Source organism: Excalfactoria chinensis, chromosome 1, assembly GCF_039878825.1.
Source record: "Excalfactoria chinensis isolate bCotChi1 chromosome 1, bCotChi1.hap2, whole genome shotgun sequence".
NCBI lineage: Eukaryota > Metazoa > Chordata > Aves > Galliformes > Phasianidae > Excalfactoria > Excalfactoria chinensis.
In genome coordinates, this window is record NC_092825.1 from 21265013 (window position 1) to 21292758 (window position 27746).

Below are 27746 nucleotides of genomic sequence, written 5' to 3' on the forward strand. Positions count from 1 at the left end.
CCGCGCCTTCCTCTGCCCGTGCAGCAGCGGCAGCGCTCCGCTTCCTTTTCGGTCGCCGGCGGGCGGGCCGGGGCTGCCTGCGCGGCCGCTGAGCGGAACGGAGGCGCTGCGCGACGTGGCCGTCGCCGCCCATCGCAGGTAGGGGCCCACGTCCTTCGAACGGTGCCCGCGTTCCGTTCCCGGGCCGGGGATTCCTGCCCCGGCGGCAGCACCTCGCTCCCCTGCCCGGACGGCCGGTCCGGTGCTGGCCGCCTGCCCTCGCTCCCTACTTCCACTGTGGGTACAACTTTCTCCGGCTCTGCCCCTGCTCCCTGCCCCCTTCCTCTGCCCTGCCGGCAGCGTGTTCTCGGTCGGCTCTCCGGACCCTGTCATGGGCTCTCTCCACCGTAGAACAGCCGCGGCGCTGCGTGGTGGCGGCGCTGGGAGCGGCTCCGGCCGTAACGGAGCGGAGATCTCCGCCGTTTGTAGGAGTTGGGGGGGGGGAGGCGGGGAGGGCTGGGGGGTTCCGGCCACCGGAGTTGAGCGTTCCGCCCAGGTGAGAACAGCGAGCCGCTTCTTCCGTAGGCAACCTTTTATTGCTGAAATAAAGCAGCTGAGCACAAAGGTCTGCCTTTTCGGCGGTCTCTCTGCCTTGTCTCGTGTGGTGGGGTCGTGGGCGTTGCTGGCAGGTGAGGTGAGGAGCAGCGCTGTAAGCTGCGTTACAGCACGCCGTGCCGAGCTGATGGGGCAGGGTGCCTGTCCGAGCCGCATGTTTGCTTTCGCTTTGGGCTTCTGAGACTTTAAAGTAGGAAAAAGCTTTGTTATGTGATGTGGGTGCTGCCGTATCTCCAGCTCGGCTGAACGCCTGAGCCATTGGCAGGCTGTGTAACTTGGTTCGCTCATTCTATTTTCTCACCTTTAAAAGTGTGATTGTGTGGTTTAAGTGATAGTAATGGCTCCTGACCTCTGTAAAATATTTGCATTTCGTTATCTATCCGTGTATGAAAGGGATATGGAGTACCTTTACAATACTGCATGTCTTGTCATGCCATGCACACCTGGAACCTATAGTAATCTTTGCAGGTGTGCATTGCTGGCAGCTCCTATTCATCTACTATATACTTGATCCTGGTATCCCGATAGGAGAATAGTATAGGAAGAAACCAAACCCGCAGCAGGAACAGCTGTTTAATGTATGTACACGACTGTCTTGTTTTAAAGCCTGTGAGGTAGGCAAGGTGTGACTGGAGATCAGCCCCCCCTTTGGGCCCAGCGAGAGGGCAGTCCTGTTCAGCAGCACTTGTGGGTCTGTTGGTTGTCTCTGTGCAAAACAGGTTTTGTAACTTGCTTTGAGGCTGATGCAGGCTCTTCCCACGTTAACAGCTTAGTGTGCTGTGTGCTAACGTCTCCCAGCCCTAGGCATGGAGGAGGTGCCTGCTTTGTGGCAGGCCATTCTTCCCTCTGTGACCGTGTCACAGTGAGTGAGTGAAGAGGGTTGCCTCGAAGTGCCCACAAATTGCTGCTTAGCCTCTCTAGATGCAGCCCGAGGGGTCCAGGGTGTGCAGGCTCTACTTGTAAAGAGAATGTTTTCAGCACTGCCAAGAAAGGGTCATAGCACAGAAAGAGTTTGAGAATTTAATGGAATTTTAGCAAGCTGATGTTTAAAGTGTGCTCTTCCTGCTGGATATTTTGTTTCTGGTTTTGTTCAGAATGCCAGCATAGTATATAGGAGAGGGACTTTTTCTGTAAGACCATGAGACGAATCATACGGTGTAAGTTGAAAAAATACCGCATTGATTATAGGTTATTTTGTAGCGTAAAATTAGGTGTCAGTGAGATGAACGTCTGGCAGACATGGGGAATTTGCTGCTTAAGATTCAAGTTGTTCAAGTAGAAGTGATATGTATGTTCAGTTTTCAGGTTTTTCACAAAAATCTGTTAAGGAAGTTGAGGATTTAAGGTGTAATTACTGTAAGACGTGCATGTTTGCTCAGCCAGTGGCCTGCTGTTTGAACCTGTGATAATCATTTTACTATCAACAGCACTGGATTTACTGTGATTGTTTTATGGCTTAGAATGATTTTGCTTTCCCAGGGCTTGTTAATAAACCATTTTACTTCAAGAAAAATGTTATCAGCAATAGTGTCAGGTGTCAGGAATCTTACCCTCTTAAGTGAGGCTTCATGAGATGGTTGGGCAAATCTAATAGCCTGCTTCTGCTGTGCTCTGCTCCCTGCTGCTCCAGAAAGTTGCCTGCTTGCTGGTAGGTGTATGTTTATTAATTCCCTTTTACTTGGTTAGCCTTCTTCATCAGGGAGCAAAATCTCATGATGTATGCTGGGAGACAGGTGGGCCCAGCCTGTCTCTTAAAGTTCACATTCTGTAGTGCTATCCAGACCTGATGCCTGGTGGTGTGATAGGGGTGAGGTAAAAACTTGTTGCTTGAACTTCACTTTTTGTACACCATAATTTTCCATTTGGACATTAAAACATTTATAAATGATATCTAGGGGATCTGGCTCCCAGCTTTGATCTTTTGAAGGGTTGTGTCTAACTATGAATCCAAGCAGAGCCTTGTCTTGTTTTTCCTAATGATACGTGGGCCCCAAGAGGACTTAGACTTTATTTTAAGAAAGAAAAAAATGATTTTGTTCTGTGTTATTTATGTATCCAGTTCTGCTCTTTATTAGCTAGGGTGCCTTTTGAGTAATTTTTATCTTCATTTGCAAACAGAGCAACTTAACTTGATATAGTTCAAGTTGGAGCTTGGTACCAAGAGGATGTGGAAGAGGGAAGCAGCCTTGAAGGCTGCTAGGGTAGAGGGGTCTGCTGGAGTGAACCATCCCTTGCATTTCATTGGCAGAGCTGTTGAATCAGTTTTAATGGCAGAAGTTTGCATTGTGTTTATATGTGCAGAACAACAGTAATTCTCTTGCGAGTCCATTTAAAACTATTTTGACGTTAACAGGCTTCAGGGAACTTGCCCTCTTCTTGTGGCTGTTTGACTTTATTCCCTTCTGCCCTTTCAACAACAGCAGGACAGACCTTTTTCTCAATCTACTGTGATATCACCAGTTAGCTGACTCAGCACTTCACAAACATTTAAGCTGGTGAAAGCTCCTACCCCTGACATTGGAGAACTTCTGACCTGCTCCTAGGCACTTATTTTGGCTTCTGTATCAGTGCTAGAGAAAGCACATGCTGTCTGTCAATGTACTAGTAACAGGATATGCAAAATTAAACTACATTGTGATCTTATTTAAAAGCCAGCTTGCCACTGTGTTACAGGAGAAAATGCCTGCCTTTCTAAAAAATAAGAGATGTGCGGAAAAAGTGTTGTAGAAAGGGTGACTGTCGTTCAGCCGAAGGCACTGCAGCCCATAAATTTCTTTCAAGTGTTTATGTGAGGACCAGAAAGGGTTTAACTTTAGTACTGGCTTCTGAAAGGGGTGATTTTCTCCTAATAAAAGCCTAAATAGCAAGTGAAGATCTTGGCTAGGTGATCTTGGGGCAGGGGAACATTGGTACCACCCTAATGGGGATGAGCATCTCCAGATAGGACTCCATCCAAAGGATGGTGATTTAGTGGGCATGTGGGTTGTGGGTTGATTATCTTAGAGGTCTTTTCCAGCTATAATGATGCTGTGGTTCTGTGGCTGATGTGCTCGGAGTTGGTAGCTGGAAAGTTGTACCCAGTCAGGAGGTGGTTATGGATTTTGGTTCTGGTACTTTTGTGCTCAGAAAACAGTCTAGAGATGCAGTATTTCTTGCTGTCTCTGTGTATCTTCCATAGAAAGAAGTGAGTCACTAGAGCTATAAAGGATATCCTCTCCATTTCTGAGTGTTTTCCACCCCATCCTTCACAAATGGTTCTCTGGTAGCGTAGACCAGGAGCATGAAGTCCCCTGTACATCAGTAGTCTTGTGATTCTGAGCATGTCAAGCAGAGTGGTGGTGATTAGTTATTAACAGCAGTCTGATATCTGCAATAGTCCTGGTCCTGTTGTACTGCCCCTTCTTCCTAGAGCTGATGCGTGATGCTGTCCCTGCAGGTTCTCTCTGCAGCCGATGAGACACAGCAGAGGACTGAAGCCAGTGCTGCTGTGCCTGGCAGATGAGGATGGGCTCAGTGGTATAGCGGGGAATCTTCTGCCCCTTAGAGGAAGAGGAAGGAGAGATACCAACAGTGATTGTGAGCAGTGGCTGTCACTGTGGAGTGCTTTCCTCAGAGATGCATCCCAGCTTCCTACTGAGATCAGCTTGCTGCTGCGCAAAGGTTAAAGCTCTGCTCCCACATATAGCCTCCTCAGTTCATGCTGACCTTTTGTTAAAGAAGCTTAAACGATTAGTAGTATTTTTTTTTTCCTCCTCTTGTCTGTGTTGGTGATCTTTGCTGCTCTCAGTACCCATAATACTGTCTGCCTTTTGGAATCTCTCAGAACTCCCTGTGTGGCTGAGCAGCATCAGCGTGCAGTTCTGTGGTGAGATCAGTGTGGCATTCTGTGCAACGTATGAATCTCAATCGTGAGGTGATGAAACCATTCTGACCATCTTAGAGTTGCTGTGTAGAATGTGGTTGTACTTTTGTGGATAATAATGTGGAGCGGTAGTTCAGTCATTCTGCAGTAAACTTGGACCTGTAGAGGAAATGTTTGTAATGCTCTTTTTCTGTTCTGCTTTTATGATGCCTCTATTTAAAACAGGCCTCAGGGTGAAGTGGTGGCATGCTCTAAGCAAATTTCTGCGGTGTCATACATGATTGTATCAAGTCACAGCATTTACTTGTACGTTAACTGTTTCTCAGACCTATAACCTTTTTTTTTGGTAGCTCTGTTGAGAATTGCTGTAAAGAAGAGAGTAAGCTGTGTGACAGCAGTGCATTATTCTGCTATTTTTTTTTATTGACAGGAAGATGTGGAGGCTATTGTACATTTGAAATGCATACTGTATTGTGGCAGCACATTGTCTCCAGTAAGACCTCGTGATCTGGCAGATAGATACACTACATATTAGTTTATTGCTGGTTTGGAAACATTACACAGATTTTGCTGTATGATGAAATCAAGGTGGTCGTCTGTTTTGTTTCTTGTTTTTTTTAAGAAACAATAGATGAGTGGGTTTGAAATCTGGAAATGGTAGTAGTTGCAGCAGTGTTTCAGGTACAGAATAGTTGGATCATCTTGTGAGAGGAAACAATGTTTAACCTCACCTACTCTGCTGTAACTGTTCTGGGACTTTACCTACTGCTGTAGGATAAAGCTAGAAGTGAAAGGGGTGGATGGGGTTTGCTATTTGACCTCAACAATTTTATCTGTCTGAATTTCTCTGTGTAATTTTATTCAATCCCCTGTGAAATGCTTAAGGCTAAGATTCTTGGTAATAGGGCCATCAGTAGTTATAGACAGTTGGCTTTGTTGCATATAAATAACCTGGATTTTCAGGGATCACAACTAAAAGCTTGTTTAAAAAAAAAAAATCAAACAACAAAAAGTGGATCAGTGAACTTCATCATCATCATCAGTGAACTTCATTGTGTTTCACACAATGGAAGAGTTCTCAAGGTATGGATTGAGGAGGGTTGACTGTTGGTGCTCTGGAAACAGATTATTCTGTGGCCCTTTTATTAAGAGGTATGTAAATGGAGTTTCATTCTTAGTGGGAAGAACACACCTTAGTGTTTTTATCTCGGGCTTCCAAGGATTCAGGAGGATTTTTCTGTTTGTGAGGCTTGAAGCATGTGTGTTGCCTAAGGTGGAAATGCTGGGTTGATGATCAGCAAGCTCCTGCTGCTGGCAGTAACTGGACACCTCCTTTGGGAAATGTCTGTTTTGCACATCAGATATCAAACCACTCTTGCAGAGTCATGTTTCTTCTCAGATCTGTTTCCTTTCCTAGAAGTGAAACCACATACCAGTATGAGCAAGGTAGGCAGTTCTGCTACAGCTGCATATCCTGTTTTTAATTTTGGAGTAAGGTCTGGCTTCATCTGCTCAAGGTGTCTGAATTTCATTTGGCAGAAGTAAAACAAGATCTCGTTTTAACAACAAAAGGTTTAAGGTCTAGTTGAGTGTTGTCAGAATACCAAGCTGAATACAGTTCAGGTGGCGTCATTCTTGTAGGATCAGTTGTCCCTAAAATGTTCTGTATAGACAAACCTTCAACCACTGTGTAGAGCTCTGTCATAGCCACAGGATAATTGTAGGATGTAACTGCTGAGGTGACAGGCTTATTAGAAGGCACAAATGGTGCACAATCACACAATACAAATAAAAATACAGTAGTTACTTTTTAAAAGATAATTCTTTTCTATGTCTACCATTCAGTTCAGTTTAAAATTAAATACATTTTGTTAAGGTGGTGAAAATCTACTGCTAGTGTAGCAGAAAGATAAGCAGACGTCTTGTTAGGAAAATGCGTCTTGTATTTAAATGGATCGTATTAGCAGCTTAGATTACTACTCTAGGTTAGAGTTGGAATGATTTCTATATCTCGGCTGTCTGGTTCATGGGATACAGTAATTCAGGTTGACACAATCACTGTTTTAAAACCAGAGCTCAGGTAAATATAGCTAAAGCCAACCCTGAAATACATGATTCACTTTTTAAACTCAGGTAGAAAACCACCATTGCTGTGAACTGCTTGAAGACAACAGGCAGGAATATCTGTTATAAGGAGCTGTGTTAAACAAAAGTTTGCTTTACTGGTTGAGCTTTACCGGGTATGAAAGTGTCAGATGGCATTTTTCTGTGTTGTTTTTTTCTGACAGGGGGAAAAAAAACCATCTGTGGATCACTGAGGAAGGCAGTCTGTGCTGCCAAAAGCAAACACTATCCTAATATCCTAATCCAGTTGTGACTCAGAAATAAAAATAACAGCTCATCGTTTCTTTTTTCTTCCCTACTAATCAATCTTGATTGTTTATCTAATTGTATTCCTGTGAACTTGATAATGCTATAGATAGCATTGGTATATGCCTGATAATGCTATGCATAAGAACAGATAGAGTAAATAAAAACAGGAGTAACAGTATTTGACAGTTTTCAAAAATGTTTGTTTAGGTGAGGGAAAATTTTCCCCTGAATTTAATTCATAAAATGATATATCATAAAATCATACAATGGCCTGGGTTGAAAAGGACCGCAGTAATCATCTAGTTTCAACCTCCCTGTTATGTGCAGGCATCCAGACCAGGATGCCCAGAGCCACATCCAGCCTGGCTTTGAATGCCTCCTTGGGCAACCTGTTCCAGTGCGTCACCACCCTCTGAGTGAAAAACTTCCTCTTAATATCTAACCTAAGCCTCCCCTGTCTCAATATATAACCATTCCCCCTTGTCCTATCACTATCCACCCTTGTGTACAGTTGTTGTCCCTCCTGTTTATACTCTCCTTTCAAATATTGGAAGGCCGCAGTGAGGTCTCCCCAGAACTCTCAAGGCATCTCAGGCAGATGCAAGTTTAGTATCAATTACCTGGTTACAGGTTTGTATGTAGTAAGGTAGAAATAAGGGATTACTACTGAAGGAGATGCTGACTTGCACCTTGCAGACTGCTGCTGAGGTTATGAGGCCTGCTTCTTGTTTTTCTCAAGTTCTGTGTTGATTTGTATCTTTCTGTTCCTTTCTTGTTTGATCTTGTGGATGGGACCATTTAAAAAATATGTATTTTTTTGTATTGTGAATGTTTTACAAATAGGTAAAAAGCAGTCAGTGGATATTAAGAGCAGTCCAACTCAGCATCATTTAAAACGGTTTTCATATTACATCTTGGTGGTAAGGGGCCAGGGTGTCTGTTGCATGCTCTCTTCACCTCCAATCTGCATTGCAAAGCGACCCTGATCCTTTTAGCCCTTTGATTGTTGGGTTATGTAATTGTTGTCTAGATTGTTCCATTGGGGATTTTGCTTTAAAGATAGATTTAGGAAAAAAATGCATGCAGGATCTCAATTAAGAGTCTAGATGACTTGTAGACACAGCACAGTAATTGCTTTTTGCTTTGTGCGCAGCAGTCCTCATGATACAGTTCACAGTACAGCTCATAATGAGCAGTTTCCTTTTTGCAGCAGTACCACATCATTGACCCTAACATTAGAGAGCTGCTGTATGCTCAGATCCTTTTCTGCGTTACTGCCACTTGTTTTGCTGCACTTGATGCCCTTTTAGTAGTTCATTGTTTTCTGCTTTGTTAAATATCGCTGCTTAATTTTTTTTGCACCTTTTTGTATCCTGACCTTTCTAGATCAGTAACTTACCTTGACCTTCTAAATTCTTGCTTCTCATCTGTTTGTTTTTGTGCTTCTGTTTCATAAATGCTATCTAAATGCATTATCAAATTGCTGATAGAAGTACTGTTATCCTGAGGAAATGGGAATGCAGTGTGCTAATTTATGTGTTTTCTGTTACCCATAAAAACATCTATTACAACTCTGAAAACAAACAAAAAAACAAACAAACAAAAAAACTTAAAGCTCTGGCCACCTGCAACTTATTGATGGCTTTAAAACCAAGTAGGGCAGAGGCTGTGCTCAAATGAGTTGTGTCACAGAGCACTTGTCTTTGGACAGGAACACTGAACCAGGTGGATAGAGAACTGACCACACTAGTTTGAATTCCTCTCAGTACGGAAAGTTGGGCTTCATTCAGTGTTGTAGGGGTGACAGTCTTAACAAAAGCATTTGTGTGCCTATATGTGTGCTTCTATTTTAGTGGCTACCATACTTAAAACGATTTCCTAGAATCAAAGTACAAGAGGAAACAAATGTCTTGCTTGATGGGCATCAGATCAACTACCTGAACTCGGGAATTCCCCAATCTTAGCATATTAGGTAATTCAGAACATCTAATAGAATCTGATGATTGGTTTTATGTTTGTTTGTTTTGTTTGTTTGTTTTGGCAGGAGGATAGGCTTATTGTTTTCTAGATGAGGTTATAATGTAAGCTTCCTTTGTGAAGTTTCTGGCAGAGTTCCCTTGAGAGTGACAGATCACTTCTGAAAGCACATATCTGATACTGTATTGTCTGAAGCTAGTATTACTATGTAACAGAATATCTACAAAAGCCCTGTGGATATATATTGTGAGTTTGTCAGATTTTCATTGTCATTCCCACACAAGTTTATCAAAACGTGGAGCAAGAAGTTCACTGAACACTGAAACTGACTGAATGGTAAAACATGAAGGTGGGGAAAGCACTCTTTCTTTTTTTAATCTCCTGGTCTTTGATTTGTTTCTTCTACTACTTTTATGTTAAGCTATGCATAGTATTTTGGGCTGCTACTTGGAAAGGCTTGGACAATTAAAATCACAGCATCTAGAAGTTGTCCCTTCCTCAGGATATAATGCAGTGCACAAGGATGGGTGGAAGAGAAATAAGCAACCAGTAAATTCAGTTCCCAGCTCTCTTTCCACCTATCCATTCCCCAGTACTTTGCAGACAGAACAAATGGCTCTTTTCTGCATGGGTGGGTGTGAAGCTTCATGCAGTGATCTGGGCAGTGCCATGATGGCAAAACTTCTTGGTTTCTCCTTTCTGTCTTCTGCTTTCTGTTCTGAAGGAGTTGTCCCTCAACGTGTGCCATTGGCTGTAGTGAAGGAAGGCTTCCTACTTGGCTGCTGTTTTTCTGCTACTTTTTTTTTTTTTTAATCTGAGTAGATCAGATTCTGCCATTTTGGAGAGAACTTCCTGTGTTGGTTGAGCTAACAAAGCATTCTCTTCTTATCTTTCTGCTGTTCAGTGCTTCAGATTGAGGAACTGGAATGTTATAATCTTACTGAGTCAGCATGGCTGAATAGCTGGTCTTGCCTGAAGGTTTATATCAAGGCCCAACAAGAAAAATATCAACCACCTTCTGACCCTGCTGTGTTCTAACAGCCTATAGACCACAACTTTTTATGTTTCTCTGCTCTTTGAAGCACTTGGGTGTATGTATATGTCTTCCTGAATTTAAGAGGTCAATGGTCTGAACTTTTTGTCACTGATTCTTCTATAAATGTTGGCTTGTGTAAACTGGCTTTTACAGGCGATAGGAACCTCGCTTCAACAGATACAGTTGTGACGAGAAGATATGCCTGCCCTGTTATCGCTGGGTGGGATGAAAAGTGTGGTCCTCAGGCCTCATGTGAAATTGCACAAAGCTTCTTTTGGCAAAGTAGGAATGTTGGGATTTTAGTAGGCAATAGGGAATCTGCAGTGGTGCTAATCTTAAGGAAGAAAGCATGTGCCCAGTACAGAGATTTGACTGTATTATTTATGAGTAGAATTTGTTCTGACTATCAGAATGCCTTGGCTCTTGTCCATGGCAGAAGTAAACCTGCAGTTCTTGTTCTTCCTCCTCGTATAGCATCTGGGAAATAATAAATTGCTTTTGCTTAAAGTGGAAGAAAACCAGTTTCTGAAAGCACTGCTTTGAGGTTCTTCCGTGGATGGGTTTTTATTTCAAGGCACTTGAAATGAAGAGGTTGTTGTTGTTGTTGTTTTTTACCATCCCACTTGTATTCTTTAACTGAATACTACATTGAGAAAACAATCTGGGTGAAAATAAAAAAATAAATAATAATAATAGTAAAAAATCCATGGTTTTACAATCGTGCACTATGATGCTTCCTCAGATCTACCTGCTTTTGACTTTGGGCTGTCGTTCACATCTCTTGCCTATTTCACATGCTTTTTCTGGCCTTTGTGTCTGTAATGGGTTCTGCTTTACTCATCAACATAGATCCTCTCGGAGGCTGCATCTCCTGGATTCTAGATGTGGTAAATATGAGTCTTGTTGTACTGCTAACAGAGGTAAATTACATTAACATCATAATGACGTGGTTGCTTATAGTATCAGGCATTTGTAAGTCAAGAAGATATTTGGGTTGTAATGCTCATGTCCCTGCTTGATTGGTGTGTTATGTCAAACAGGAGGAAAAAGTAGTGTTTTTTTGCTTGTTTTTATTGTTGTTTTTTGCTTTACCTAATTTTGAATGCATCTGAAAGAATGTTTTTGTTGCTATTTTTATGAATGTGAGCCTGAGATAGCTCAGTTTCATTCTCGTTTTTCATGTTTTTAAGCTATCACAAATTAAGCGCTGTTAGAAATTCCTAATCCACTTATATGTCATGTCTAAGTTTCAATTATGGAATCTATTAATGTTGCAGAGTGACAGTCAGCGAGTGTTCATAATGGCTAATGGGCTGTTCTTTAATTAAAAATAACGTGGTAAGGTAATATTGTGTTGGGAAGGCACTTGATGTTCATAAGTTAACTTGCACTTGGAAAATTCTGTACATCATATGTCTGATTGCAACAAATGGTGGCTGGGCTCAGTGGACATGGATGCTGAGATGAAGGTATTCTGCAGTTGAGGATGCATGATATGTTCTGTATTTTTGTTTATAATCAAAAGAAGGAACCATTTTTTCAGTACCCATTTAAAACAGTCTTCTGGTTCTTCAGACTATAGACAGTGCTTGTTTTAGCCTTGGTAAATTTCCAAGGGTGAAGAAGAGAGACAAAATAACTTAGAATAATTATATTCCTTAACATTTGAATGAGTTTGTGGTATGGGTTGGTCACCGCACTTAATTATTTGTCCTTCAGTTGAGGATGTTCCTCTTGACATCAGAATGACATGGCTGCGGAAATCAAAGCAAGATGAACAATGTGCGTTCTGCTGGTGCAGGCCTAGAGAAATAAGGCATTATACATGCTACATAAAATGCCAGGTTCTCTTTACCTATTTTTCAGTAAAAGACCCATATTTGCCAATCTTCTAAAAGGATACCATGGCTGTAGAGTACAAGTGGATATAAATATAACAGATATAGCATATTAAGGACATGGCATGAGATTTTCTTTTAAATAGTTTGTAAGCAGTGGATCATAGTGATGATGTGTTTAGAAAGAGTATTTAGGCACGTGAATGATTGTAACTCACAGATACTGATGCATGTAAAGGGAAAAGAAGTTGTTTATATTACCTTTTCCTCCCTGGCGCGGACTCTGTAGACTGTCCGGGTTTTGGAGATGCATCAAATGGTTTGTATTTCCTGAACTGTAATAATAGCTTTTCACATCATTTCTAAAGATAGGTGGGTTTGGTTTGGTGAGTTGTTTTTTTTTTTTTTGGTAGGTTTCAGAATTCTGGGGTAGGGCTGCAGAACGTCGGGGATGTTGCAGCTTTTGATAGGTGGGTGTGGGTCGGCTCCTGCAATTAAAATGATTCTTAGACATGTTTAAGTTCAGCCTTGGTGTAGATAATCCAACAAGATCACTGAGTGCCTGTAGGTTTTTTGCATATTCAATGCAAGCATGCAGTAAAATGCAAATTAAATTCAGAAACAGATTTGATTTTTCTTTTACTGTTCAGAAGGCCGTACTAACTACAAGGCTGTTAGCTGTCTGAAGACCAGGGGCTGCTCATGGTCAACTGCTTTGCACTCCTTGAATGAGAAGTAAGGGGAGCCTTGGTGCTAGGCAACAGATACAGAGCTGGTATGGCCAAGGGCTGTGCCACTGAACAGAGCCAGCAGAAGTAGTGAAGCACTGGGAACATCCCTACCGCTGTGAAGAGGTGTGGTGCCTTTGGGGGAGAGTGTGTGGAGGTTGTGGCACCTTTTGACTCTAAAGAAGAGCCATTGAGGTTTTTATGTGGCCTGTGCAAATAGGCAGTGATTTTCAGTTTACTCTGAAATAGTTCAGGGATTGTTGCTTCTGCCACTGTTAACCATAAGGTGAATCTTTTTGATGCAGCTGTGGGTGAGAGATGTGTTGGCATTCAAGATGGCTTGTTTCATAAAGTAGCAAAGGAAAGTGATACCATGGCAAGAGATCCATATTGCATCTTCTTACCTTTACTGGGTTAGCTATTCAGGACAATCATCATTACTGTTACTGGCTAGAAAATCAGTGGTATTGCTACAGTTAACACATCATGAAGTTGCCTATTCAATTGCAGTTACAATTAATTTTTTCTTTTTTTCCCTTTCTAGGTGGCTTTTTTCTTTTTCCCTTTTTTTTAATGCAGTAGTGTCATTATTTGGCTGAAGACTAAACATGAGAATAGCAGGTAAGCACGCTCACTGAAATCAGACTTTTGTCCTTTGTGGAATAAGGTGTGGACAGCTTTAACAAGTATTGACAGTATTGGAGGGTTTTAAAGTAAACATAAATGGAACAGCAACTCCTGTTCTGCCAGCTCACTGAAACTTGTTTGAGAATTTGGGATGGTCTAAGAGGGAGCAGCTGGTTACAAATGCTTCAGCTTTGCTGCAGTGGCCACTTAATGTGCTGTGCTGTGATCTTTCGCTACCAATCATGCAAGATGATGAAAGAATAAGGAAGTGGTGAATTAATGGCTTCTTCTCTGCCCCGCACCATGACCAAAAAGTGCCATCTACTTTTAAAATACAGTTGCTGAAACTTCCTGAATGGTAACAGAGAGTTTGAAAGCTGTAAAGCTTTTTATTAAAGGTAAGATACTTCAGTACAGTGTTTGAGAAACTGATTTCATTAGGCAGAAGGTGCAGCAGTTATAAAAGTAAGATCTCACTGTCAGTATAATACTACAAGAGAATATTTCTTCAGGCACTTCACTTCAGTAGAATAGCCTGTACTTTTGTGAGCAGTCTTGATGTTCTGATGTCTTGCACTTTAATCAGAAGCAATAATTAACGTTGCAGAAGGAACAGCTGTTGACTTCCCTAGGACTCAGCAACACCGGCTATTCCAGGAGGGTTCTACTTTAGCCTTATTGATGAATTAGTCTTTTGTTTTGTTTTGTCAGTACTGTTAAGGTAGTTGTTAGACAGTGTATGTACAGAGCCTCAGTGACTGTAAGTGGGAGTGACCCATAAAAGCAAAACTGCTGAAGAACTGGGAGAATGCTGTAATTTTTAAAAGGATGAAAAATTGCCTGGGAGATGACTTTTCCAAGCCTTTTTTTTCTTCCCTATTCCAGCAAATTACTTTTATTACTAAGCCCTACAAACAAAAAGATACAACAGCGCAAATAGAGCTATAGCAGACAGGTTTGCTTCCATTCAAATACTGCAAGGATATTCATAGAGATTTACTACCTCCTTTAACTAAAGGGAGCACTTAAAATTCAGTTGAGAGGGACAAGAGGCAGGTGGGGGAGGTCTGCTTGTGTTCATAGTCATTCATCTCGCACACTGCCTACAGAAACAAACTACTCTTCAAGTATCGCTTCCCATATTCTGTTAACCATCTTCTTGACTAAAGTTACTTTGAAGTCCTTTTTTCTGCTTGTACGTTCGGATCATTTGTTTTCTCTAGCTTTTGCCTGTGGCTCACTTTCCTTCAAATCTTTGGAGTTTAGTTGTAATATTTTTAAATCCAGTTTGCATTTGTGTTTTCTTAGATAGTATAGATGTACTCTTACGCGCAGTGGGAGATGAAGTCCAAACTGCAAGACAACAAAAAAAGTCATATCTTTTAAATTTGTTTCCTTTTTTTTAGCCTTTGGAAAGATTAACATCTCTCATTCTTGTGAAGGCTGAGTCTATTTTAAGATTTTCTAAACAGCCCAGTTCAAGATTTGAAGGAATGCATAATCTTTTGTTCTGGAGGATTTTGGCTGGTTATCTGAGAAACAGAAGCATGCGTAGCATTGCCGCTTCCAAACAATTCTCCATACTGAGGTGACAGAGGAAGATGGGATGTTCATCAGATGCTTTCTCGCTTAACTTCTGCTCTCAGACAGTCATTAATATACAATAATCTGGAAGCAAAATATTCTGTAAAACCTATTGCTGAGAATGGCAGGGTTCATGGTGGTACCATGAGTAGGTTTCCATTTCATATTTAAGTTGCTGTGGTTGCAGGCTTAAATTAGGCTTGTTAAAACTTTAAGCTATCTGAGTCTGTAGCATATTAAAAGTGGGAAAGGTGAGATACTGTTTTTCACTTCTTTTTAACTTAGAATTTTTAATGTTTCCTTACTCTCATTGAAGACCAGAAGTTTAATTTCTTTTAATGTAATGCTCAGACCTGACTGGCTAAAGCAGCTAAGCTACAGTATATCAAGAGATCCATAATCCCTCAGTCTAGTTATACATTAAAACAGAGGTATCTTAATCTGAAGCAAAAGGCAGAAAGGGAATATTTATAAACAGTGAGAAATGTGTACACATGGCTAAAGTGAGGAAGTGAGGTTGGAGAGAGCTCAACTTTCCACTTTGGACAGCAGCCACTTAAAGTCAGCTTAGTTCACCTTGTTGAGCTGTGTTTTCATACAAAAAAAGTCTGTGGTTTCTCTTCGTTGCTGAAGTTGGTGAACTGTGATCTCAGGCAGCGTGGCTTGAAACATGGAGAAAGAACAAGGTGAGATTTCTTGTCTGAGAGCAGGGTGTGTTTGGTATAGCAGTCTAGCAGAGTGGCTCAGTTGCATCCTACATTATAATTCTCATGCCTTGCAGATTACTTCTGTATGCAAAGTTTCTGAATTCAACATCCTAACATCCTGTCACTTTGTACACATTTCTCACTTAGTTAATTTGATAATCTTACAGTTAACATTTACAGATAATTTATTTTTTCTCTATTTCTGAACAGGTGCTGCGAAGTTGATAGTAGTCATAGCAATATTTTTATTGACATTTTATGTCATATCTCAAGTGTTTGAAATAAAAATGGAAGCAAACTTAGGACACATATTTGGTAAGTGGTAACTATTTTCTGCTGACGCCTGTTAATGTTTGTTTGAGCCATAACCAAGAATACAGTATTCTTTTGCTGTAAGCTTGACTTAAGCTTTTAAGAGCTTTAATGTGTTTTAACATTATTTTCCATATTAGATATTTAACCTTCTTAATTGGTTTAATCCTCTTGACTTCCAACTATGCATAAGCTCTTACCTTTTTTTTTCTGTTCAGTCTGGCAGTTAAGAAATCATATTTTTGTTGGATTTCTCGCTTGCATAGCTACACTACCATGTGCATTAAGCAGAACATTTCAGATGTGATGAGTTCTATGCAGGAAAAAGAAAATACCAGCTTAGATAATTTGAAGTTTAGTGTATTTTTTTTATTTTTTTTGCCAACTTAACCTTGAAAGGGGGTTTCAATTAGGAAAATCCAATTTTAGGTATATTTGTATGTATGGTTTCTGTTGCTGAACTCTGCATTGCTCAGGTGTTGAGCACACATCTGAACCAGTCACCAGGGGCATCACTGGTAACTACTGAAGAGACACAGTTGATGTTAAGTATTGCAATGCTTTTCTCATTCCGTGAAAGGGAGTAATGAATGATTGGCTACTGATACACCCAAGTTGCAGAATTCTGGTGTTAGGTAAAAGGAATTGCATCCTGGTGAAGGTTCTGATTTGTAGTAATTACTTTTGGCTAGATAAAGTTGGGTTGAAAGAAATGAACTAATTTCACTGCAGTGCCCACAGCTCCATGGATCCTTGGTTGTTTTGAGTTCGAATCTCTGTGATTCTTAATTTACGAGTCACTGATTAAAATAAAGGTAGTACTTCTAAATGTGGTCCCTGATGGTACGGCTTTCATTTTTCTACCATGTGAAGATTAATGTTTTACAGTGGAACATTGTGCTCAAGTGTATTTGATACTCGTTTCAAAAAGATTACCTTTATAGAGGTACAGCAAGTTGTTAAATTTATGGGGTATTTTATTGCAGATGACATTTCAGTATGAATGTCTTGTAAAATCTTCTTTTTTGCATTTTAGCTAGATCAGCGTTGGATGCAGCTGCACGCTGTGAGTATTCATATGCATGTGTTACTGCTGTCACTTGCTTTCACTAACAGCATAAAGAATGTTGGATTTCTCATAGTTAATAAAGTCTTAATCACACTGTAAATGCAATCAAGCTAGTTATCCTGTTTCCCTGATTTTCCTTAATTCACGGTTTTCTCTGAAATCCAGTTTTATTTCCTTTTGAAAGCTACAAAACCTCCAAGATACAAATGTGGGATCTCTAAAGCTTGTCCAGAAAAGCATTTTGCATTCAAAATGGCAAGTGGAGCTGCAAATGTAGTTGGACCTAAAATTTGCGTAGAAGATAATGTGTAAGTATTTTTTGCCTGTTGTATAAGTACCTTTTTTAACTGTTGTCTTGGATTCCTTTGCACACTAAATCAGTAACCTGAATGTTTCTTTAAGTTTTGGTTTGCCTACAGTATGACAACATGGAAAAGCTATATTGCGTCATAACTTAATCACTGATGAAACACGTAATACTCTGCAGTAAGTGTTGAAATCTATGCTATTTTAATATGTATAAGGTAGCTTGCACTTAATTTTTAGTTACTTATCAGATAGTTAGATTTTTTGGAAGGTGAATATAGTTTTACCACTAAGGAACTTGTGTCCCTAATTGTAATTCATTTAAACAACTGTATTTTAAGTACTTACTATTGATACTTTTAATTGAATGTGATTAGCTAAAACTATCATGGAATTTTATTTTGTACGGCTTCTTTTAAACTATCTGTTTCTATGGTACCCATGGTAGGGCATATTTTCCACTTCTCTTTAATGGATGACTTCAGAAGGAATTATCAGTAGTTACTGTTAAAGAATTAATAATACAATTCCAATTAAAGAAAGTCAATAAAATGAGAATTTAACTATAAAATCACTTAAGATCTTCAAGATCTTTTCTAGCCTCTAGTCCCATTACAAAACTATGTCCCTTAGTGCAGTGCCCACACATCTCTTAAGTCCCTCTAGGGATGGGGATTCCACCGCTTCAGTGGGCATCCCCTTCAAATGCTTGACAGCCATCTTGCAGGGGGAATTATTCTAATGTCCTGTCTAAGCCTCTCCTCTGTTTTCTTGTGTCTTATAACTTCTGAACAAAGAAACTAACACACTCCTCACTGCCACCTGCTTTCATAGCAGTGAAATCTCCCCTGAGCCTCATCTTCTCCAGACTAAAGAACCTCAGTTCCCTCAACCGGTCCTCAAAACTTTTGTTTTCTAGTTCCCTTTTACAGCTTTGTTCTTTGTAAAGGCACATGTCCATATCCTTGTGCAGTGATGGGCCAGAATCTGAACACAGTATTTGAGGTATGGTCTCAGCAGTGTTGCATACAAGGGGACAGCCACTTCTCTAGTCCTGCTGGCTGTGCTGTTTCTGATTTGGACTGATATACCATTGGTCTTCTTGGCCACCCAGGCGTGCTGCTGGCTCACATTCAAACAACTGCTGACCAGCAGCCCCATGTCCTTTTCTGCCAGGCAACTTTCCAGTCACTCTTCTCAAAGTCTTTGTACCTCTGCATGGGGTTGTTATGACCCAAGCTTGGGACCTGGCACTTAGCCTTGTGGAAGAAAGGAACTGCTTGAAAAATGATTCAAGTCTTTTATTTCTAATGAAGGTTTTCTTAACACAGTATGTCTAGAGTATTTTTCTGAATATCTGTCAGTAATCTCCATAACTTCAATATTAATGTTCATTTTCAGACTTCCTTTGCTTATAAAGGTTGCAACCGCTTGTTGTCACCTACTACACTGTATAGTACAATCTATATGCTTAACCTTGAATGTCATTTGGCAGAAAAGACATGCTGTTAACACAGTGAATAGTAATAGACTTCTATTGTTTTACAGTCAGTTTCACTAATTAGCCATTGCTGTCAGCTTGCACTTAAACTACTCTGGTTTTTGAGCCCCTGCTCTTTTAAGTGGTGTGGCTGAGACTGTCAGTGCAAATTCTAGAGCAAATCACAGCTTTTCTGTGAATAGTGTAAACCCATGCAATTTAGATCGAAATACTGATCCTATTTATTGTGACAACTATAAGTATTGTTTTATATTCTTTGTTACTTTTTCCCCTAATTAAAGGAATATTGTAACATTAGTTACATGTGAGCTAGAGGAGATGACAGGCATTGCTTCTAGCATTTAAGCTGCAGTCAAGTTAAAATGGGAGCTTCTTTCCTTGCAGTGAAACTCATGCAGCGTCTTCGCTTTGCCTTACTAGTTAAAACTTGAGTGCCATTCAGATGTTAATGCATTTTTATACAGGGCTGACTTAAACGAAGCTTTTCTGTTTGTGTAGAACTCCATTTACAGCGGTGCGTTACTGTGCAGTACATGTGCAAAATGAGCATGAACTCACGCTTAGTGCATACTAACTAAAAGCTGCTAGGTTCTGCTGCTCTTAGCATTGATTCCCTTTATGACCTTGGACAGTCCTACCCAGTGTCTCTGCAGAGAGATTTTTGTTCATGTTACAAAGCTTGCCAGCATCTCTCAGCATGGTTGCTAGGAAGCTTCATATCTGAAAATAGTTGGGCTGATTCACTGATGAAAAGTTCTGAGTGCAAGTAAGATTTTACCTTCGGGATGGTAGGCTTTTCAAATGCCCTGCTTACTAAGGAGAGGTTGTGGTTCATGTCCAAAGAAACAAACAAAAAAGCCCCAACAGCTGCAAACTGGTGGATATTTCACTGAAGAAAGCAGTGAAAGAAAAGAAGTAGCTGGCAAGGAAATCTGTTCTTTTAATGTTATTGTACAGCTTTGTGTATAACTACTAGAGCCTTAAGTTCTGTCTCAGTTGGAAAATAAACTTTGCTAATTACTTCTGGGGAATAAGATTTTTAATGTCTATTGAAGTGTACACCAGAAAATTTGATTAACTTCATATGATCTTCTGCTTTGTTCATAATATATATTGATTTCTTATTTGAAAGCTCACGTAATTTCTTGAATGTGATTTTTTTGTTTTTGAAGAATTCTAAAACTGATGAACTACTGCCCTCCTGTGATAGAACATTCACATTACACCCAGTTGTCTTTCTGACAACACAGAAGTTATCTTAGGTGTGTAAAGTAATATCTCAGAACTGTGAAGAAATCTATTTCCTTCTTGATAGATCTTATAACGTTTTTTGACGTTCTCTCTCATGCAAGATGTATTTTTCTAGTGAATTCACAATAGTTGAATTTGACTTAAAATTATTCTTTGTATCTCCAAGACAAGGAAACAGGAAGATGGCTTCACAAATTGTCATAATATTTACAGTGTAGGTTTTTCCTTTATGTTAAAGAAGACTGTTGTTTGATTTATGACAGAACTGCAATGCTTTATAGAAGTTTGGTTATAGTACTGCTCTTCTATATGGGAAGTACACAGTCTGGATTAGAAAACATACTATAGTTCTCAAAATATGAACTATTGTGGTTGCTGCGTAACAGGCTTAGAAGCAGAGGAGTTGAACTTTACCAGCTGTACTTCTTTACTCCTCCATGTAGTTTTTCTTCTACTAAGAAGCCTGATGATACTTATTTAAAGAAGTCACTATATTGTGAGTTACTGTTAACTCGTAGTCTTTCACTTAAGTGCTAAAGATGGTATCTGAAAAGAAGGCTGTCATGTTTTTTTTCTGGCAAAGTGATTCTTGTTTCTAGCTCGTGACTATTATGGCAGAGCTGTTGTTGCAGCTGTGCGTGCAAGGACGTTTCATTGTGAAACATCACTTAGGACAGAAGAAGTTACCTGAAAAAGTTCTGTAGATAACTATTTGAACAGGGTTGCAGCCCCTCAGAGCAACCTGGAGAAGTTAAAAACAACCTTACTCACAGCAGAATTAGAAATGAAGAGATGTGCTTCTTTGTTGTCTTCGTACAACTTCAGTCCTTGTTCCTGTTTCTCCCGTTTATGCTAATGCTTTGAAATAGTAGTGCTGGGAAATGCAGGGTCTGTGGGTAGAACAGAAATCGCTGTGTGGTGCCAGTGAAAAAGAATGAGCTGGTTTTGTAAGCTTCTTCACATTGGAGTGATGTACCTGCCATGGCCCACAGCAGCACAGCACTGTAGCTGAACAGTCTTGATGTTGCCCTTAGCTCTGCTTTATGGCTCTGAACAGCTTACGTTTCACAGTGTATCAGTACTTTCCAAGCTCCTTTGCTGCTTTCAGTTTGGCCAAGTAATTGCTGTGGTATATTGTGGTGATTTTGCTGGGATGTTCAGTTGTACTTCAAGGTTACGTTAAATTTTTGTTTAAAGTCCTGTAACTGTATTTACTGTTAGTTTTTTACTTTTCTGCTACTTTTACCTATCATATGAAACTAATTTGCCTTGACTTTCTTGCTTAGTACCATGGTCCACAATACTGCGGCACTCATTTTAAATACTTTGATTCAGTTAGGTTTTAAACTCATTAACACATTTTTGCTTACAAAAAAGCTTAATATGTTGACTATGTGACTGTACTAAGCCCTTCAAATAGTTCTTTGTTCCATGCTTTTTAACTGCAAGGAATTTTCTCAGCTACATTAATAGCACTTTATTATTGGTGACATTTTTCATATACACATAATTAGAGCATTTAATCATCTTCTTTCCATAGAAAATGGATACAATTAGGGATATCAGACCTATTGTTCCCGAATCAGTGGTGCCGTAAGGGCACATAGGAGATTTTGCTTTAAATACTCATGGAAATGTGGTGATGATCCTATTTTAAAAAATAATGTAAAATATTTCATTTTACATCAGAAAATAGTTCTATTACAAATTAAATTGTGTATTTTGTTTCAGATTAATGAGTGGAGTTAAAAATAATGTCGGCAGAGGAATAAATGTGGCCTTGGTCAATGGTGAGTGACTTTCTAAGCAAGCATTGTCTTCACTTTCAAATTCTTCCTGAAGTTTTTAAGTCTGCTAAGGTGGCAATAAGCAGACAAGAGAAGAAAAAGAAGTACTCACTGTATTCATACTGAGTTAATGTCAGATTTTGGCACTTCAACATTTTTGTTGAATGCTGTTGTATTCATTGTATACTGTTTGAAAGGAGAAAAACTTGATGCATTTCTTTTTTTTTCCCTACAAATGTGGAATTCCATGATGGTTATCTCAGTGATGTATCAGGTAACTTCCTGATATACATATGAGATGATAGAATTGCTGTGTCTTGATTTTGTGTATTGCCACTGTAAAATTCTCTACGCCAAATTCTTCTGTTTTCAGTGAAATCCAGTTAGCAATTGTATTACTGCATGAAAGGAACGGTTCCTTACTCACTAGTTTGAAATCAGTATATTCTATTAGTCTACATTTGTAGATCTTGTCTGTGAATACATCCATACAATATGTATTCAGGAATGTTAATTCCATTAAAAATAAACAGATTTACCTGTGTGTCAGCTTCGAGACTGAACATCAGTACTGACAGATTTCTCCTTAACATGTAGGAAGCAATTCTTTGTAGTGCTGAGGCAGCACTTAATCATTTTGCTGCAATGTAAATTCATGTTATTTTTGGGTTGCACTCAGGTTTCCATAATCTAATGCGTGACTTGAATAATACCTAATCCTGTTTTGCTTTCCTCTGTTGTCATAGTCAGAACCAAACCACCTTGTTTTTTCTCACATAATCCCAGTCTTTCTCATCTTCCAAATTTTATATAAATGTATCTATTAAAAATGAAACTCTACCTTCCATCAAATACTTCCTTTGTAGAAAGGAAAAAATACTAATGTACTTGTACCAGCCACTTCCTTCTCTATTTTTACCAGAAGTTGAAATCAACTAGGAATTCCCAATTTGTAGCAAAACTTATTTTTTTAGTTTTGATTTTTCTTGCTTCCTCTGCAGTACTAAAAGCAACCTATAACTGTGCTGTCTTTCTCTTTTTATCCCACAAAAAGAACCTAAAAAAAAGTAAATTCTCATGAATTTGTAAAAACATTTCTTTTCCTTCAGGTAAAACAGGAGAACCATTAGACACGAAATTCTTTGACATGTGGGGAGGAGGTAGGTGCAGTTCATTTAGTTGGTTAGAGAAACAACCTGTTTCTGTGTTTGCATGTTTGTTCTCTTAAGTTCTGTTTACTGTGGTGTTTTGAGCTTTACTTCTGCCTTTGTAGTTGTGAGGAGGATGCAACTTTAGGTAAACACACATAGTTTGGGGTGTGGGAGAAGGGGACTACTCAGGAGAATAAGCATGTACAATTAGCAGTCATCCTTCTATAGACAAAATCATTTCTATAAAATGAGAGTTCATTCTAATGCTTCTTTATCTTCCTCTTACTTAAAATCTATGTATAAATTTGAGTATACTTATCAGACTTTTTTTTAATACTTATGTTACAGACGTTTAAATATATTCTGATTGCTTATTATAAAGGTTTTGTTTTCTCTCTTTTCAGATGTGGCACCATTTATTGAATTTCTTAAATCCATACAGGATGGAACCATTGTGCTAATGGGAACATACGATGATGGTGCAACCAAGTATGTCATTGATTTATGCAGGAAACATTGATTAAAAGCAATATTTAAAGTTTTAATAGCAATCACTTCTGATAAAGTTTTGTCCTTCCAAGACAGGGCATTTGACACAATGCTTTCAGTAGATCAATTTAATAACACTAATATTATTTGGAGATAATGAGGATCATCATCTTATGCTGTTGAGTTTAGGTATGTACAGGCCATATGGCTGTGAGAAGATACCGTCCAATCAAAACTGATCTGTTCCATCCTACACTTTCCTCAGAACAACTCTAAGATGTGGTTTGGTAGTTAAATTGTGCAGAGATCATTCCTGTTAGGTTTTGCACATACTCCTCCTTTTCTAAGGTCTGAGAGTTTTTATTAGCATGAGCCTCAAACTTCTTTGGGTGTTCCACTGTAAGCTGGTTCAGCCTATTGATATAAACATAGATTAAGGAGTTTTAATGTTCTTTTTGCAGTATTTTCCAACCTTCTCAACTTTGATCATCTTTAATAGATACTGAAATTACTGTAGGAATTTGTGTTGTCATTAATTACTTAAGTCACACTATCAGAAGGATTTTTTTTAATAGAGAAAATTAAGGTTTTTCTATTTTCGTCCATTATTTTAACATTACTTTCACTTAGATTTTGTACTTTTTCCTTTTTTCCTTCTTCTTATACAATTTGTTATCCATGACCTGTTGGTATTTTGGTATAGAAATAGCTTTCCTATGGCAAAGACCTGACTTTACAATATACAGTATTTTCAGTAGCTGTTTGAAAGTGGCTGTACTTTGACTGCCTTAGGGAGATGAAAGCAATGTAGTATTTCCTTATCAGAATGCTAGATCTCCTAACTTTTGTTCTTCAGCATTTAGATAAGTAGTCAGGCTTTTTTAATCGTGTTTTTGCTGCTGTTTTCTAAAACTAAACAGAAAGGTGAGTTTGGCACATTTGTGCTGACAGCCAAGAACTACTTGTTAGTGGTACTGCAACATTAACCAAAATCTTGTGGTTGCAGCTTTATAGTAACCAAAAGTGCCAAATTGCTTGAAAGCAACTTAAAAGTGAAGAACTGTCATGTTCAAAAGATAAAAATCTTCTTATTGTGAGTGTTTTGGTGTTGTTGGTTTTTTTTCTTCTTGCTTTTAATATAAGCTGTCTTCATGTATTGGAAACTTGGAGTATGAATGGTGCAAATAGCCTCCAAAGTAAATTACTTAATCATTTATATCATTTTGGTTAAGGTGAGTCATACAACCATATCTCATTAAGTAGAAATAATGAGCTGTTGTACTGAGATCCTGTCTCTTACAAAATCATTTTCATTTCTTCATTAAAATTATCCTATACGGTCCTATGGGCACTGAACCATGCTGTGGGGACTGCAGTTCTCACTTCTGAGTTAATTGATCTGAGCAGACAAGAACTTCTGTGTATTTAGGTTGTTCTTTTAACCTAAGAACTACCTAACTTCAACTTGAGTCTGTAAATAATGGCTATGTTAAAGATTGACTTTTCTTAGTTGCTTGGGGAATTGCTAACATTATTTGAGTTATATGTATAAATTCTCACAAGATAGGGTTCTTGGTGGTTTTATACTATTTGCCGGAGATAATATCAAAGAGCAGCACTTATTAGGTCAGCTGATTACAGAAACTAGCCTTATATGATTTTGAAAGATAGATCTTTCCCAATATTGACTGACTTAAACTGTATTTAATCGGATTGAAGCTGAATGGTGCATTGAACAATGAAATCTCTGAGAATGTGTATTTTTATTTTTTTTCCCAAGGCTTAATGAGGAAGCACGGAAATTGATTGCTGAACTGGGAAGCACATCCATCACTAACCTTGGCTTTAGAGACAATTGGGTCTTCTGTGGAGGAAAAGGAATTAAAACTAAAAGTCCCTTTGAGCAGGTCTGTGACTTCGTATGTTCTGTAACTTAACTTTATGTTCTACAACCTCAGCAGCTTCCATTAGTGGAGACATAGCCTGTTTTATACTACGAGTTTACTCAAAATGTGTATCTACTGCAATAGTGGCACACAGTGTTATCTTCACTTTTATTTCTTGTCTGTTCTTTCTTTTAAATGTGCAATGGGGTATTCATCTTACTTGGGTAGATGTTAGTATCCCGGTAACAAGATGAATTACCTTGAAACTGAGAATTTAAAACTTAATGCCTAAGAGTTATATTTTAGACCCGCTAATCTCTGACAAACAGATTGTTAAGGTGTTGGTTAAACTTTCTTCTGTCAGGAATTATTGCCGCCATAGAAGAACTTGTGATATTAAATACATTCCCGTACTTAAGTAGCCACAATTTAACATGTGTTGTTGTTTCCTTTAATTACCAGTAAAGGTAGCTTTGTACTTGGTGAGCAAGAGTGTAGGAATTGTGCAGAAGCAGTGGCAGACCCTTTAGGTAGTAATGCCTTGTCTGATAATAGAGAAATAGAGAATGTTTTCTCTATCATGGCTTACTTGCTTTTAGCATACGCTTGCCTGAACAATTTACTGTACTGAGGGTTTGTTACATCTAATGATCATTTAAAAAGCTCAAGAGGCTACTACTGATGTCTTCTCTTTTTTCTGTCTTAAGAAGCACCTTTCAAGCTGTGACTTAAAGCAACATGGTAGAAGACTTCATATTAACAGTCAATTCATATTTTCTATTTGCAGCATATAAAGAACAATAAGGACACCAACAAATATGAAGGCTGGCCAGAAGTTGTTGAGATGGAAGGTTGTATCCCTCAGAAGCAAGACTAAATCTACAGAAAAGGAAAGGAAGAAAATGCACTTTCTGCTATTATTAGGGAGAGGGCTATGAAGGAGACTGTACTGTAAATAATATTTTTAAAGCATGCAGCCATCCTGTCAGTGTGTGCATGAGCACTGACATCTTGAATATTGGGATTATTTATTGCTAACACACATACAGTCCTTTTTGTAAATATGTTCAAAGTAAAAGGAACATCAAATAATTTCTAAACAGATTTCTTAAAAGCACAGTATTTAGTTTGCCTATGGTGAGTATCTTGTAGACTGACTGGCTAATAAATTACGTATGCCAATAATAAACAGATCTGGACAAATGTTGTGCTGTCTTCTAACATTGCTGTGAGAATGTAACCTTTGTGGAAAATATAGATTTTAGAGATAAGTTAATAAAGAGCTTTAATTTTTTTTTATCTTCTGCCTTTTTAATGGCAGCATCACTTTTTATTGAAGCTAATTGGTTATTCTAATACCAAGTGCTAAAAAAAATTATTTTGTAGTCTCCCACCAAAACTGTATAATCTGCAAAGGAGGAAAACATGATAGTGAAATACAGATAGACCATGAAAAGCACAATATAAGTTATTTTTACTAGGGGAAGAGCAAAGTAAATGTATAAATAGTGTATGCGATACTTAAAAGCAGCTTGGAAGGATTGTTGCTCAGCTTGGAAATAGTACTTCCTGTGTAGAAGAGACTTGGCTTGTTAAACAACAGTACCTGAACAAGTGACTTGTTCATTTTTTTTGGTAACAGTTTTCGTACTGCTGCTTAACCTCTGAGTCTACTTACGGCTATTCAGCCCTGCTGGCTAGTCACATAGTACATGTGTGTAATGGGGTGCCTTCCTGCTGTAGTTGTAAACCTAGAAATAAATTTTCCATTGTAAAGAACCCAGCAGAGAGCAGTCTGACTTCTAGCGAGAGTTGTCCAGGGTACAGTATTATGAGTCTTTACTGCCTGTGTTACACCTAATGTGGGGTCATTTGTGCTTACAGTGATATTAGAGAAAGCATTGCATCTTTGGTTATGCAGTCTATAGTATTTGAACTTAAGTGACGATGCATCTTCATTTTTTTTCAATGCAAAAAATAAAAGGACCAAGTTGAAGTGGCCTTATTCTTTAGCTCATGTCAGAGCTGTCAGAAAACATAGCTTCATTTTTATGTAGGGCCAGCTTGAACTTGACTAAGTTAGCGTGTTATAAATTAAGTTGTTGGTATAGGAAAAAAAATGGGGGATGTTACAGAATTGATTGTAATCTCTTGGAGTTTTATGTCATGATTTCTGGTTTAATCTTCAGAAACTTCCAGCTAGTACCATGGGACTGAAGCCACAAAGGATTTTTCAGGAACCCGCAGTGTAAGTGGCACTCAAATGTTCCTATTGTTGATAGGTCTTCTGAGATAAACTCAATTGTGTGCACTAAAAAGCAAGTCAAGCAATATTGGGAATTGCTTTGCAAGTCAAATAGCCTGTGATGTCAGAGTAAGACTGGACTCTGAGCTGTTCTGTATGTTTAATTAGCTTGTTAGATAATGTGGCTTCCCCTGAAGTTTAATGTAGAGCAGCAATAAAAGCACCTTATGTGGTGAAATTGTTTTTGTTAAATCTGTCAGATTCTCTTGTTTAGGAGGGCGTGTCAAAATCATATGTATCTTTTACATCAAATGAGTAAAACACCTCGTTTCTATCCATTTGATAATAAAAGTTATTTCATAACATCAGGTTATTGTGGAAAACTAATTGCAAAGTCCTGGAATTTTCACATGAATAAACTGT

The 27746-nt window shown here is 38.9% G+C and overlaps 1 protein-coding gene across 1 annotated transcript; it reads left to right on the forward strand.

The window, feature by feature from the left end:
• On the forward strand, positions 1–27561 carry FAM3C (FAM3 metabolism regulating signaling molecule C). Its single transcript, XM_072344085.1, has 10 exons — positions 1–138; positions 12953–13029; positions 15537–15641; positions 16675–16704; positions 16892–17015; positions 21497–21555; positions 22662–22712; positions 23108–23192; positions 24973–25099; positions 25866–27561. The coding sequence occupies exons 2-10, from the start codon at positions 13017–13019 to the stop codon at positions 25953–25955; spliced, it is 684 nt and encodes a 227-aa protein (XP_072200186.1). The 5' UTR covers positions 1–138; positions 12953–13016; the 3' UTR covers positions 25956–27561.
• The last annotated feature ends 185 nt before the right edge of the window (positions 27562–27746 follow it).